Genomic DNA, 15,265 nt, shown 5'->3' on the forward strand with positions numbered 1-15,265 from the left:
ATTGGTACTGTGTTTTTGCCAGGTTAGCAACGCTTCACTTTTCGAGGTACTCGCGCAGCTAAAGAACAAAGTATATTCTGCCAATTTAAAGTTTTGCATGTCGGCAAAAATAATGAACATGAGGTAAGGCAGCAAGCAATTAACTAGCGACTCGTGTTCTGCAGCGCTTCGGTAGTCAATTTCTTTTGCGGGTTGTCGTCCCTTCGCACCGTTATTCCGCACATTCAGCGAGTTGACAGTATATTCAAAGCTCCACGCGTTCTACCAGAATACTGTAACCATGTAGATATCTAATTTAGCTGAAATGTTATGCCTTCAATCTTAATGCCTGATAACAGTGAAATTTTATTATGTATAGTTATGTGTCAAATACTGTGACTGAATCGACTGTGTTTTCATAAAATGTAAAGACTTGGATTGCATGCCACCAATGTCAGTTAAATAGTGTAGTTGCTAGCTAACAAATAAGTTTCGCACTACAGTTTTGGACTTCAACTTGCTCGGAAGACACAAAACTCGCAAGAAAAATTAAGCGGTGTTCTGGTACGATGTCCCCTTGAGTTCCCCTGAGCCAAATATAGTTAATGCTGAAAACCGCGAGTGCCAACATGTACCGTCTGTCGCAAAAGTTCCGCGTCTTTCATCGAACTGCGCGGTGGACTAAACTTTTGCAAACGGTGGTACATTAGTTAAGTTGCAATTGGCGCAGCAACACAGCAAACTAATTGCCTCGAAGGTCACGAACAAGAAAGAAAGGGCTTTATCTTCGACTGTTGCGCAACCACATGGTAAACCAAGCGCGAACTCTGCCTTTGGCACAAGCCGTACATTGAACCGGTTTACTCGGGGAAGAGGACGTCGGGTTCTGCAGGTGCGTCTACTTGAACGCATGCGCAAATGATATGCAATGTGCAAGATGCGCGAGCAAGCATGTATGGTGGCCAAAGTCAACGAACAGCCTAGGAAGTCGTGAGTGCTCCCTTAAATGACCACGCCGTAAAAGCCCCTATTGACCAATCGCGTCAGGCGTTTACAGGCGAGCTTATCTGCCTCGTGTCAACGCTGTAGTCGTTTTACGTCTGCGATATCCTGGCAAGGAAAAGAAGAATGTGCACTGTCAAGCTGGACTACGCTAAGAAGGACGCACTCTGCGGTAGAACCCGGACGCGTGTGAAGGGCGTCTCTTTAGGAGGTAAGGTCCACGAGCCGATCGGGCCACAGCTCCAGTGCTCAAAATATTCAATGGCCACGCCGTTCTTTACTGGAACCAAGCCAACTTGCAAATCATCACCGTGATTCACCATACCCAAGGTGCGTAAAAGTACGTTTGCTTTAGTGATCTTCAACTGTAGCTCCCAAGTTTTATTTACGCAACGGGTGAATACCAATTATTTAGCCGCCCATGGTGCTTAGATGCCACTCAGCAAAGAGATGCGGAATCGTGCGAAAACCGCAGAATTCCAGGACTTTGATATTCGAGGGTTGAATTTTCCTCCACATTAAAAATTTGCATTCTCACTTATGTGTGGGTGCTGGTCGTGAACTGATGATTTCACCAAAATTACTGCCATGTTCGAGCATTGCGTGTTTATCAACTACCAGAGGTAGAAGTGCGCTTCAGGGAATATTCTAGTGCCGTGCAACGTTTCAAGGTTGCTAGCAGGAAGTCAGCGTGCGTTCGTTAGTGAAAACTTTATTGGAACCGCTTCATTCGATCAGGTGACGGTGGATGAAAGGGGAGGGGCATGAGCGGGACCGCGACGGTTCTCGGGCCACTCTATATGACCGGACACTGTTGGGCCGCGGCGATCTTCAAAGCCCAGCCCATGATGCGAAGCTGTAGCTCCGCCTGTGAGCTGCGCAGAACAGCCTCCAATCGCTCCTGTGATTCTATCCCTTGAAAGGGAGGCTTCGGTTTGTTCCCCTCTGTGTATGAGGGAGAGCAGGAAAAGGGATGGCATGGAGGTGGTTTGTAGTCTACGCAATACTGCCTGCTCGGTTTTGGTCAGAGAAGGATGAGGAGGGGGTAGAATTGGGGGGAGTTCTTTTAATGCTGCGTACATTGATTTCTAAGACGGCTTATACGAATAATGCGTCGCTACTAATACTACACTGCGAACAGTAACATAAATAATGACCCCAGATTTCCAGCTCAGTACCTGCAAAGTCCTAAAATACACGCTGTGCATTCTTTTCAGCACTCTGATCAATGCCCACGCGACCACCGCAAGGAAACGGCCAGCCATACCTCTTTTTGCCACAGCGATACAATGCAACAGTGACGGGCAAAGAATAAGTTAAGATTAAATGCTGTATAATGTCAGAATACACCATAGCTGCTGCGTATCTTTTTCGTACAAACATTTTCGCCTCCTGATGTATAGCAAACTGTCCTTGGGACTGTATCCACTAGTCAGGGAACTGTGCGGTTGTGGTCTTACCCACTGATTGCATCTCTTGCTGAAACTTTCTTGTCTCAGCATAGCTCCTTATTCTGCCTGCCGCCAGCACGCCAATATCGAGTCGCCTGTCATATAACCCAAGTGCCGGCGCCGCGGTATGTCACGCGAGATGCCTCAGAGATGCGTAGCACATCCGCGCCGCTCGTCAGTCACTTGAGATGTCTCGTATCTTCGCGCCGCGAGATCATCAAGCGTCTAGCCGTTCTGCGCTTTCAGTCCTCTCGCATTGCCCCCGCGCTTCCCTTTTGAGTGCGTTTCGTTTCTCAGAGAAAAAAAAAAATAATCTTTCAATCTCCACGCCGGCTCTCTCTACCCCTCGGTAAAATATCAGTCATGCCTTATTCACGGTGCACAAGAAACCTTAAAACGTCGGAAGTTGGCTGATGCTTCCACTCCGTAATTCTTCACAGGAGCGTGTAGTAGCTTCCAGCAAGGAGCGCCTCTTCTCTCAAGGTATTTGTTGTATCTGGCGTGCCGCGTTTGGCACAAGGCGTTTATTACTTCCGCGAAGACTTCTCTTCTGAACCCTTGTCAAGTGACCTTTGAAAAGTCGAACATGAGCCTCTTCGCAGAGCGGTCGTCTCTGCAGAAGACTCCTCCAGCAGTTATGCTGGTTGCTACCCTTTGTGGTTCAGACTTCTTATCAGGCAGCAGTTATGGTTGACTAGTTTCTGTTTCGCTATTACCTAACAAAAAGAATCAGTGCTTCATGGACACAGGGCTGATTTGGCCAAAACATGCAGGCGACAGTTGTTAGTTAAGCATTCGGAAGCGCATAGGGTGCCAAACTAAAAAAAATGTTGCGGCATTACATCTTTATAAAATTTTGCGGATTAAGATAGGTCGGCAAAAACAAACTTCTCCACTTACTCGCAGAAGATATCTCGATGTCTGCGAGCTGCTGATCGTACTATAAACGTGTTGTGCATCTTATTTAACTGCATGTATACTCGTTCACTTGCTATCCACACACAGTCTTATGTACAGCCTCTGTCAAAAGTTTGGAGCCCAGGGGGTTCGCTTCTGAGCCTCACTGTGTGGTTCGTGATGCATCTCCAGCGCTCCAAATTTCCTCTGGGTAAGAAGATTTCTGGTTCTACCTCCTTCAATGTGTAGGACTTCCCAGAATGCTTCAAGAGCCCCACTGGAAGGCTAAGAAGTAAACCCCCTGGGCTCTAAACTTTTGACAAAGACTGTACCAGACGCTTCTAAAGTAAACTACTCATGCTTGCCGTGATCTAAAAGCGCTGGCAATCGATGCGCTGGGAACAATGGGGCGCTGTACATTGCCGCATAAATACGATGCTGCGCCACTCACACATAGACAGAGGGTGCGCGCTAAATTTCACAAGGCCTCGTTCCAGAGAGCTGCGATGTGAGGAGCGTGTTTCGATTGCTCCAAATGCTACTTGTTAGTTAACAGCGAAAACACAAATTTCTCATAAGTGAAGCCCCGCCTGAGGCATCGAGTTTGAAATTTTTATCCGTGGAATACTCAGTTCCATGACATTTGCGAGAGATTGTATTAGTCGCTCCTGAAGCCTCACTTGCACTTTCCGCTGGTTGACTTCGTTCCTGCATATACTCCAAAGTGTTTATTTGTCGTTTTGCGTACATTGTATTCGGTTAGCTACTTACCTTTCGTAACAATTATATCAAACCGTCACTTTTGCAATTTGTATTATTATGGACTATGTCTTTACCGAACGTAAAGCGCACTCTGTTTTTTTATATGCTGAATGCTGCGGTACTGCGTTCAAGGAAGCCGGGTTTTGTAGACCTTGTTCTGTAGTTTGTTAACAGAAGGAAAAATTTACAGTGATAACCTCTGTTACGGTAAACGTGGATGCGAGTGTCTTTCTCGTGCCCCACGTCGCTGAGACGCTTCTTTATCGTGTGCTGCATGTGTTCAGCGATCATCTGCTGCGCGTGTTTCCTTGATATCAATAAAGGGCTCTTGACTTTCGCCACATAGTATCGCGACAGGCTTGACAAGATCGAGCTCGTGAGTTTTCGGTAATCGTGGTCGCCACTGTACTAACCGTCTTATCCAAAAAACGAACTAGTTGTAAGTACAGCATATCATACCGTTGCCTGCATCCCTTTGCGTTGTCCTGTTCTCTCCCTTTCTGGCGGCTTAAAACCAAAGTGAACTGCGACCAACTAGCCAAGCAACAAGTTGACTTAGGCTGATGCGCCGTTACACCATCTCGATATTAAGTATCCTAAAAGCTAGTAAAGTGTTGTGAAAACACCAATTCAGCGCTATGCATAACGGCCTGCCATCCGCAAAATAGGCTTCTCATAAAATTTCTCAAATTCCAATTCCTGCTGCCGTTACTCATGCACTTAAGTGCCCAAAACTGTTCAAGAGTCGGCACGCAACTATGCTGGAAGCTAGCAAGCTGTAAAAACGGAGAAATTAGAGCGCCAGCGTACTTGTACCACCTGCACAGCTTTTCCGCAAGGCATTCAAGTAGGTGCAATCGGCGGAAACGGAGATACGTACCGAGGCAGATGTTGTAAGCCACATCGAACTCCAGCATTTGTTCCCAGAAGAGTGCACTCGCAACGAACATAGCTTGTACAGCGTTCGTTACTAAAGCCAGTACTGGCGTGGATGCTACCGCTCTGTGCACAGGAATCAAGTACTGAATGCACTGCTCGTTATTTCTGTACTGGTAAGCAGCGAATTCATTTTTCCGTAGTTTGTACGCCGATGGTTTGAATGCCAATAGAGCCCGTGCACAAAAGCTCAGCGTTATCCAGATATGTAGCGAAGACAGTTATCGCGGCTACAATTAAATGGAACATTCAGCACTCACAAACCGAAATAACTCATAACAAGAAGCACTGATATCGCGTCGGAAGAACTTCTTCCCGTCAGGAATTCACTGGCAGGTTTACGGATCCGATGATGGTGTAACTTTCGCGGAATCGATACGCATTTATTGGGACGAAAACGTACAGTCTCTGTCAAAAGTAACCAGTCTGCATGGTTTGCTTCTAGCTCGTACAGTGAAGCCCTTTCAGCTTCCCTGAAGCTGAAATGGTGGTTAAAGGTAAGGATTGGGGGTCTTCTTACTTTCCAACACCTTTTTATCTTTAGGAAAGCCACAAGGGCTCCTCTATACAAGCTAGAAGCAAACCATGCAGCCTAGTTACTTTTGACAAAGACGGTACGTAGTTCACTAAGCGACAGTCGTATTCTTCTGACGTACGCCTGTTCACGCCGTCATTCAGCATGCTATTTCCGGAACAGGGAATAAATGCTCCTTCCTTCCATATAACAGGGTGGAAAGGAGGACAGGGCTGTATTGCGAAAGATGCGGAAAATTTTGTTGCAAGACCAGCCACAACCGGCGGGAAACAAATAAATGCACATGACGTGCAATTTTGTTCCCTATACTGTTTTTTTTCTATTCTGCGCAGATTTTTCTTTCAAAAGGCGTGAAAGATACATCAATGCAGTCTCTGCAGGTGGCTTGTACGGCATGACGGACATTATACCCTTGGTAGTGGGCAGTTAAACGACGATTAGTTATTTCTTATTAGCAAATCAACTTTTCAGTTCTTGGTGTTCGGACACAATATTAGCCTATGTGGCTAGGTAGGTGGCATTCGGGCGACCCAGTTTTTTATTTATAAATCAGCATTGTGGTTCCAGGTATCGAACATGGAATTATGCGCGCAGAACGAGCCCGCATCTCAACGAACGTTCGAAATGTCCCGGAAGTAGAAAAGCTGCATTTCACGCCGGGGATACGCGTTTACAGGTCACAAAAAAGGAAGCAGTGTTTCATGGGCGTCGAGCCGACCGGCACATTTCCTCTCTGCTTCGGCAAAGACGTAATAAGAGGGGTGACGCTGCGATAGCAGAGGCGCAATTGCAAATAAACGCTGCTGTGTTTCGGCAATAGCGAGCCCAGAAATCCTGGACGAGGACGTTTTTCAATCGGACATTATTTATGAAAGCAGTTTTTTCATATATCGTAAGATTTCACTATAACAATCAATATATCCGCATATCTGCCCTCGCCAGGCTTCCTTTTTGTTTTTGCTACTCACGTTTTTCCTGTCGCCAGAAACGCTCCCCATTACTTTTCTAAAGCAGATTGAACTACTCTGTACGGAAGATAGCCGAACTTTAAAAGAACTATACTGCTACGCATCGCGAAGAATGAACCATTACCTTTAACATTTCCAGAACAGTATCTTACAATAGTCCACAGTTGCCTCGCGATTAAAACCGATGTCCGAGAATCCTGGACTTGAATTGGGACGCATTGTACAGCGGGACAGCGCAGCGGGGGAAGGTGCAACGGCACGGCTGACGAAAAAGAACAGGTAAAGCGACAAGTGAGACTGGCAGCTTGTCGGTATGCCTTCTCCGCTTCCATATCACCAGAGACGCAGCGTAAGCTCCATGCAGCATGCGTCTGCATGACTACGCGGTGTCAATGAAATCACCGAGTCGCGAGCACCTAACAAGAAAAGCTACGAATCACACGCACGTCTCTCATAATTTAGAATCTGGGCGTGCTTTTTTCGTGACCGATGATACCATCCTATATCATGCTATACCATGTCAGTTTTGGCATCGGGTCGTCTTCTGCAACTTTGCTTTGCGTGCATCACTCCACGTTCGATACCCCGAACCACAGTGCCGCTTCGAAAATTTTTAAAAGTCGGTTCGCCTACAATGTTGAATGCCTTTTGTTTCGCAAAACTTTTGCCCTAAAGCCAAAAATTAAAAAGACTGCTGGTTAGTAATCGTTAAATAATTTTTATCTACTAACTATCGTCATGCACGTATTGTCCGCCATGCCGTAGAATCCACCTGCACAGAGAGCACTGTTGTATCGCGGATTCTTTAGTAAAAATCCGTACAGGTAAGAAAAAAAAAACATGGTATATGATTACAGCATAATTATTTCAAAGTTAACAACAACATGCTGGGTAAATGTTACAATATTACTAGCGGATGTGCTCGAATGACCTACCGACTTGGTTGAGTAACCCAGCATTATAAAAGTGATACACTATAGCTGTTCTATCATCTTCCATTAAAAATACGTTCTGTATGCAATAAAACGACCCATATAAAAAGTATTCAGACGACTTATGGGTCGATCTTTTTCATGAGCAATACCAAGCCCCACTGTCACGCTCCTATGACGGCAGATAAAAAAAAATGTAAAGAATGTTTACAGCCACCGAACTGAATAGGGGAGGTCTGGACGAAAGTCTTGGGAAACACTACTTGAGCAGGAAGTTATGCTGACGCATTCACTCGTGATATTTGTGCAGATCATGGTTGTTTGGCGACCGCTGGCGTGCCATTGTGTCCGAATAACATAACGTTTCGAAAGAACAATAGCTGCGTCCCTTTAACAGGGTCAGCCTGCCTACAGATAACACCTCCATAATGCGACGAGTGCAGGCTTACCTATCAAATAAGCCATCCAGACGTATCGGAAAGAAAATTTTGCCCTTCTATGAGAAAATAAATTACTCAGGTAATTGAAATTTTGTGACACGTAATGCTTGCTCATTAACGAAGTTGCTTGTACGGCGTACCGGTCGTACAATTCGCGTTATGAAAAAAACAAATGCTTACCCTTGCACGAAACTGCAAAAAAAAACAAATTATAAAATCAGAAAAGAAACAACAGAGTTTAACAGGCATTCAACGGAATGGTTTAGTTCGAGTTGCCACGCTTTTAGAATCCTCTCGTATTATTCCTCGCCTACACAATATTCGCTGCAATTATCAGTTTCTTATCAGTGCAGTGCCGAGCGCGTTAGAAGGAAAGGTCGCTGTACCGTAAATTCTTTATGGCTTTCTTACTTTTGCGCCGCTTATTTCAAAACGCCGCGAGGTCCCCTTCTTTTCGTTTACAAGTCAGGAATAGAACCTAATCATAATGGCCGCAATGCTCAGACGGAATGAAGACGCAATAATCGCGACGCCCTCTAGGGAACGGCGCGGGAAGCAGACAGGAGCGCTCGTTTGCAAAAGTGATTGACCTGACTAAGGCGAGAATTTATCAGCGCGAGAGCGCGCTGTCTCGCTTGGCAGCCGGAGGGCGAAAGATCCGCGCCCCGCTCACGGCGCCTGGTAGCGGCGTGGAAAAGTTAGCGCGATAATTTCTCACTTATCGGCTAACTCTATCTCCCCGGAGGCGCAAGTTGATTAGCCCTCGTTATGTTTCCTTTTTCCTTCTTCCCTTCTTTTTCACGCCGCCGACACCCAACCACCATCACGGCGTCGCCTCGCAATTAGCCAGCATCCCCATCGCAGACCAGACATCAGCAGATCGCGGCGGCCTGGTGACGTTTCACTAACGAGGCTCGGGACATGTCGGGGTCGCCCGCGGCATCGGAGGCTAGGAACGGTCTTTCCGGCACCACTGGCGGAAGCGGCGTTGACGCCACCTCCAACGGCGGCGGCGGAGCGGCCTTCGTCAACAAGGCGTTCGAGTCGTACGAGCGCTCTGCTAACGACGGCGGCGATGTGGCGAAGACGGTCTACCCTAGCTACGGCTCGGCTGTGTGGAAAGAAGAGGCGCAGGACGCGGCCAAGCCGAGCAAACCGAAGGCACCGGTGGGATGCTGGGAGAAGCTCAAGCGGGACGCGTGGCTCCTGCCTCTGGTGCACAGCGAGTTCTGGATCTCGGCGGCCTTCTCTCTTATCCAGCCCTTCTACCCGATTCTGGTGAGTTCCCGACACTAACATAACTAATCTCTGTCCTCTTTCAAAAATATTGCTTTCATTTTTCGTGCCGGGCGTTTTCTTTAATGGAATGTACTAGAGTGGTCTACTATAGGCACCTCTAGTCTAGTTAGTTTATCGTTACAGATGTGGCCTACAAGAAGAAATTTAAAAATATTCAGAATACATTTGGTGAATAACAAATCAATTTCTACACATACGGTCGAACGTGGTACATGTTACTCATCTTTAAGCACCGTTCTTTTTGATAGCGTACATTTGTAATAATGTATTGCGTAAAATGACACGCACTGTATATGCTGAGCTTTGCTTTCCCTGGTTTCACCATGTTCCTGTCGCTCAAGCTGTCAATCTCAGTATTCTTTTAGGCTGGATGCTATTCCAGCTCCAGGTGTTGGAGCTTGCCTCAAAATATCAAACACCGCACATAAGGCCATAATAGCTAACACAGGTCTGCTCATTTCAGAAAACAGTACTCCCACTTTTAGCGCAACGAAACCGCTCAATCACCACACTGAAAAGAGAAGAATTTGTGCTGTTAGAAATTCTTCCAACTCTTACAGTCCAAGCATGGAAATATGGAGTAACCATCGTTTTAGGCGTTGAGCCTTATGTCAAGAGGGCAGATGTGAAACGGCAATAGTCTGAAGAGAGGCGCAGTAAAAGCGTATCCTTAGTGCCTGAGTGAAGCCACGCACACATTATTATTGGCCAGCTAAACGGATCCAAAAACACTCTTCGTGGAAGCAGCGTACCCTACCCATGTCTTGGTTAACAATGCCGGCGACTTGCAGTCCACAGAGGCAGACCAGTGAGCTGCTGCCTGCATGTGTCCTCACGGAACCACAAAACTGCCCTCTGTTATTCCAAGGATTTAGTTCCTGTCGCAAACTTAACCAAAAAAAAAAAGAACAGCGAACATTAGTATTCCGTGTGTACAGACGGTCATATTTTAGCTGGCGTGCGTGACTGCCGCGTTTTCCGTGCTCCCGCAGCTTATGACGGCGCTAACTTGCTAAGATACCAAATCTAAGCAGAGGATCACTAAACGCCTGCTTAATATTGAGCTTTGCCCAAGTTTGCTTCTTCGCAATGCGCAGGAGCGCAGTAAAAGTGGCCATCGCGCACGCCAGCTAGCGATTTGACCTGCTGTACGTTGCAGAGAAATGCCGGATTAAAATAACTAGTGCTCCTCAAAATAATGTCTTCAAAAATAAGCATGAAATCAAATCTTGTACAGAATTGCTTGTGTAACGAGTCTCATTTTCGTGTGACAGGTACGATGTAGGACAGACTGGGAGATATCTAAATGGCAACCTTCGTGAACGTCAAAACGATGAACAAAAACTGTAGCTATAGTAATGAAACGGCCTAAAATTATAAACCAACTGGCCCAAAGATCTTCTCTTTTACAGTTAAAAAGGGTAGGTTCTTCGACATTCACTGCACAGTGTACGGCTGTGTTTTTCGATAAGCGCTGTGTTATTTGAAGAAATGCTGCTGAGTTAACTCGAAAAATTATCGAAGTGGAAGTAACTTGTAGCTTAGAAAGGAAGCAAATGCGTGTCTACCCCTTCTATCATTTTATCAGACGACCGATTTGAATACTTGCGGACACAGTGAATCGTGTATGCGCGTTGTCGCCAATCGGGATTGCAGAAATTTGCGTGCGGGTTAACAGAGCACAAAACAGCAGGAAGAATACTTTGCCTGTATTTATTCCCTTTTTTCCTTCTCGTCCCTGCTCTTAACGGAAAACAAAAGTCTGCGCTGTTAATTCACTATACGCTCGTACGTGTGGCAGGCGCGAGAAATTTCTCCTGGAGTTGTTTTTCGGATATTTCGTTTTTTTTTTAATTATTTTAGCGCTGAAGCATTATTCTGTTGAAAACAAGCGCTCACCTAATTGGGTTAGCTGTACGTTGCTAGATTTTCGAACATCCGGGTTGAGCCCCACTGATATTAATGATAAAATTTGCATTCAACCCTTGTTTTTTTTTCGGCGCACGCATATGCACAAACATACAAAACAGGTGCGTCCCGTTCGCGCATTTACTGCCCACCTTTTCATCACAAGCCATGTGCATACTAGGGCACTGTGTTATCGCAAAGCCACCTTTACAGCTGCGTTTTTAGGGTTTAGTGACACAAAATTTAGGTCATGCTTCCGGAACATTGTGAAGTGCCACAGTGATTCATTGACGATGGCTTCAGAAGGAAAACACCGGATATCACGTTGTCTGCATGTATTCGCATCTCTACCCCATTTCCTTCTCTCTATCCCCGCCTCGTGTACTGCTGCAAACGGTGTAGCATCCCGGCTGAGTGGAAATTTTCCTTCTACAAAAACAGTGTTGGAACGCGAGCATCCGCAGGACAACCCAGAACGCATAGTGAAAACCATCGGCAGAGCATGTATTACATTGCCGATTTTCGCGTAAAAAACTTTAACACGTCCAAACAGCGTGATTACACTCTACAGTTGTTACACTAGGGCAAGCGACGCTTGAAAGGGATAGATAGTCCGTGAGTTTTTCGAACATTTTGAGTTGACAGTCACATCGCACTTGTCCCCTCTATTCGCTTTTCAAAATACATAGTAATACCTTAAAACAGCAAACTGAAACTCAGTATGTGGCCAGGCTTCACGTGCCGTAGCAGTGACGTCATAAACATTACCAGAAAAGCACGCTTACTTGCGTTGAATGGCTGAAGTAGCGACTAACAATGAGCAATTCCAGAAAATGCTTGAGAGGATCTAATGCAAGCCTCGAAATTTTGTTAGTGAAATAGGAAGAACGTATTAACCTGTCGGGAATGTTTCTGACTTCGAAAATTCAGTGTTACCCGTAGATATAACCTGAAATGAGCCCACGGGAACAAGAAACTTTGAAACCTATTTACGCCAGAATTAAATGTCCCATAGCTGACACATTTGGTGCAATTAATTAGGAACGAGAGAGTAACCAGCACTAGAAGTTTCATTAGAACATGGTGACCTCTAAAATCTCCTGAAGCTGCCTTTTAAGCGTTTTTTTTATGTGTGATAGTACCAGCTTACATACATAATGCTCTAACTTTCGTAGTAGCGATGCACTTGCGGAGCCCGACAACCACAGACCTCTATCTTTAAAGTAAAATGTATTTTTTTTTTTTTTTTTGCAAAAGTCCTACCGTAAAGACAGAAGGTTCTGGCTCAAACACACCTATCAACGCAGGAAAGCGTCTCGTCTGACAACTTCGTGCTAGCCTGTATTCGAAAAAAAACAGTGATAGTTTACCTTATCGAGCCCCAGCTCTTCGTTTCCTAGATTTTATTCTCATTATAGCTGGGATGTTTGTTTTATATGTTTGATTGACTAAAATAAGGCTGTCTTCTAAACTTGTCGCTAAAATCAGATACAAAGGTACGAAGGCAGGGAAAGATTTCCTATTCGTGATTTCACCATTTAGCCGCCGTGGTGGCTCAGTGGTTATGGTGGTGGTGGAAACATTTATTGGCAAGCATTTCAGAGGAGGCAAACCCTACCCCCCCCCCCTTCCTCCCTCATTACGTGGCACTAGGCAACCCCTAGGCGACTGCCCTTACAGGACAAAGGACAGACAGCCCTTGGAAGGCTATTCTTTTCAAGGCCGCCGCGGTGGCTCAGCGGTTATGGTGCTCGGCTGCTGACCCGAAAGACGTGGGTTCGATCCCGGCCGCGGCGGTCGAATTTCTTTGGAGGAGAAATTCTAGAGGCCCGTGTACTGTGCGATGTCAGTGCACGTTAAAGAACCCCAGGTGGTCGAAATTTCCGGAACCCTCCACTACGGCGTCTCTCATAGCCTTAGTCGTTTTGGGACGTTGAACCTCATAAACCAGCTATTCTTTTCAAGGCGCCGGTAATAATCCAGCGCTGGTCAGCAGCAGCAGAGCTGGCCAGGAGAGTCTCCCGCCGTGATTAGCGATGGAGGGTGCGGAAAGGTAATAAAGTCTCCCGGTTTCCCGCAGAGCTTACAGGAGGAAAGGAACTGATCGGGGTAGCGGGCATGAATAAGAATAGGGTAGGGAGCTTTACGGGTCTGGAGTCGGCGCCAGTGGGAGGCCTGGGTTAGGGTTTGGGAGGGAGCCGACGGTGCGTAAACGCGCCGGGTATCTCGGTGGTGGGTAAGGATATCTCTGAAGGTAAGCAGACGCTCCTGGGAAGGCGGAGGGGGTGCAACTCCAGCCCGGAAAGTGAGACCTCGGGCGAGGGAGTGGACCTCCTCGTTACCTGGGAGGCCTGCGTGTGCGGGGGTCCAGATAAGGGTTACGGGGCGGGTGGGGTGCCAGAAGCTTAGAAGCCGAGTCGTGGTGTTGGATATCAGGCCTTTGGCGAAATTAGATGAGGCGAATTTCGTGTCGGTGAGAATTTTGGTGGCAGATGTGGAGATGGTGCTCGGCTGTTGACCCGAAAGATGTGGGTTCGATCCCTGCCGCGGTGGTCGAATTTCGGTGGATGGGAATTTCCCACATCTATTTCTATTTCAATATCCTGTATTTATACACAGTGTATATTGCCGCCCTACCCCCTGCTTTCCTCGATCACTCCCCCCCCCTCCTTTCTTTCCCTCTCCCTGTCCTTTTATTCCTGCTAGTCGCATTTCACGTGCTTCAGGTTTCGATGGCAGGTGCTGCGGCCAGCAATATCTTTTTCTTCCATTTTTATTTCTATTAATAATAAATAGCCGCTAACAACAGCAAATTCTAGAGGCCCGTGTGCTGTGCGATGTCAGTATACGTTAAAGAACCCCAGGTGGTCGAAATCTCGGGAGCTCTTCACTACGGCGTCCCTCATAGCCTCAGTGGCTTTGGGACGTTAAGCCCTCGAGAACAAAAAAAAAAAATTCACCACTTACCATTCTTTTTTTTTTTCATTTTTGGCTATCCCAAAAAAATTGTGAGAAGAAGAAATAAGATTTGCGAAATTCGGTTCAGTCATGCGAAGAAAAAATATTCAAGCTGCTGACGAAAGCATACTCCGCCACAAACTGAAAAAAAAAAAAAAAGAGTGCGCTCCCGATTTTATCTTTTCTTACAACGGTAGGTGATCAACAAGATACAAACGTTACGATTCTCATCGCCGCATGCTATAAACAGTTTAAACCACCAGCCCCAGCACTTAGCCTAACTCAGTCCGTCACAGCAGAATGTATTTACTTTGTTGTTTGTTTTCTTGTGGTGTTGATTGGGGTGGAAAATAAGTTGTGTAATCGTCAAGGTAGAAGATAATTTCACAGAAATTAGAAAAGACGACGTCGTAACGAACGGTTATGAGTGAAGTAACCCGTCTGCTACTTTTGTAAAACTTCTGGAAAATTATCTTTCATTAAAACTTCTTTTTGGGCGAATTGGTGCATATTGATTTAGTAAACATTTATAGGGCAAACGGTTTCAGCGCTTCTATTGTGTGTCGTCTCCCTGTTGTCTGTGTTTGCCCTATAACATTTTACTAAAACTATCCTTACCAGGAGGAAACTACAAAAGTAGCTCGCTTTTTCCATCGCCTCTGGCTAAAACGTTAACTGTGTAAGAAAGCTGGCGCAGGAAAATCCAATCAAGACAGCCAGCGCTGCAAAGATACAAGCTCTTGCAGCGCACCTTTGTTAGCCAAATGTTTTTTGACACCGTTTAGGACGTATCTGAAGCCGCTTGAATAGGCAGAAGGGTCCGCAAACCTTATTTCTCTGATAATAAAAAACGAACCGGTACAGCGCACCAAGGCTAATCCAACGAGAGTGCCCTCAAAGGACGATTTTTTTTCTCGAGCCGAATTATAACGAGAACACAAATGAAAAAGCGCTGCAGAAAAGTATGTCACCATCATCACCAGTAGTAGGCAGCAGAAGTAGCCTGACTACTTACATCATCATCATCATCATCAGCCTGACTGTTCCAAGTGCAGGGCAAAGGCCTCTCCCATATCTCTCCAATTAACCCTGTCCTTTGCCAGTTGCGGCGCCGTTACCCCGCATTCTTTATCTCGTCCGGCCACCTGACTTTCTGCCGCCCCTTGCAATGTTTGCCTTCTCTTGAAATGCACTCCGT

General features: G+C 46.1%; 1 protein-coding gene across 5 annotated transcripts in view; it reads left to right on the forward strand.

Moving 5' to 3' along the window:
* The window catches only part of LOC149358990 (MFS-type transporter SLC18B1-like), a 44,631-nt gene that overhangs the window by 11,588 nt on the left and 17,778 nt on the right, over positions 1-15,265 (forward strand). For 2 of the 5 annotated variants that reach the window (XM_089571165.1, XM_089571166.1), the window contains exon 2: positions 8,749-9,180. In XM_089571165.1, coding sequence (XP_089427291.1) covers positions 8,824-9,180 — 357 coding nt within the window. In that variant the 5' untranslated portion in view covers positions 8,749-8,823. Of the gene's footprint in view, positions 1-1,116; positions 1,322-8,748; positions 9,181-15,265 lie in introns of those variants that run through there. The other 3 variants (XM_089571168.1, XM_089571167.1, XM_089571164.1) reach the window with 3 other exon arrangements.

The sequence above is a fragment of the Amblyomma mixtum genome, chromosome 2 (genome assembly GCF_055824585.1).
Source record: "Amblyomma mixtum isolate Tamu chromosome 2, ASM5582458v1, whole genome shotgun sequence".
Lineage (NCBI taxonomy): Eukaryota > Metazoa > Arthropoda > Arachnida > Ixodida > Ixodidae > Amblyomma > Amblyomma mixtum.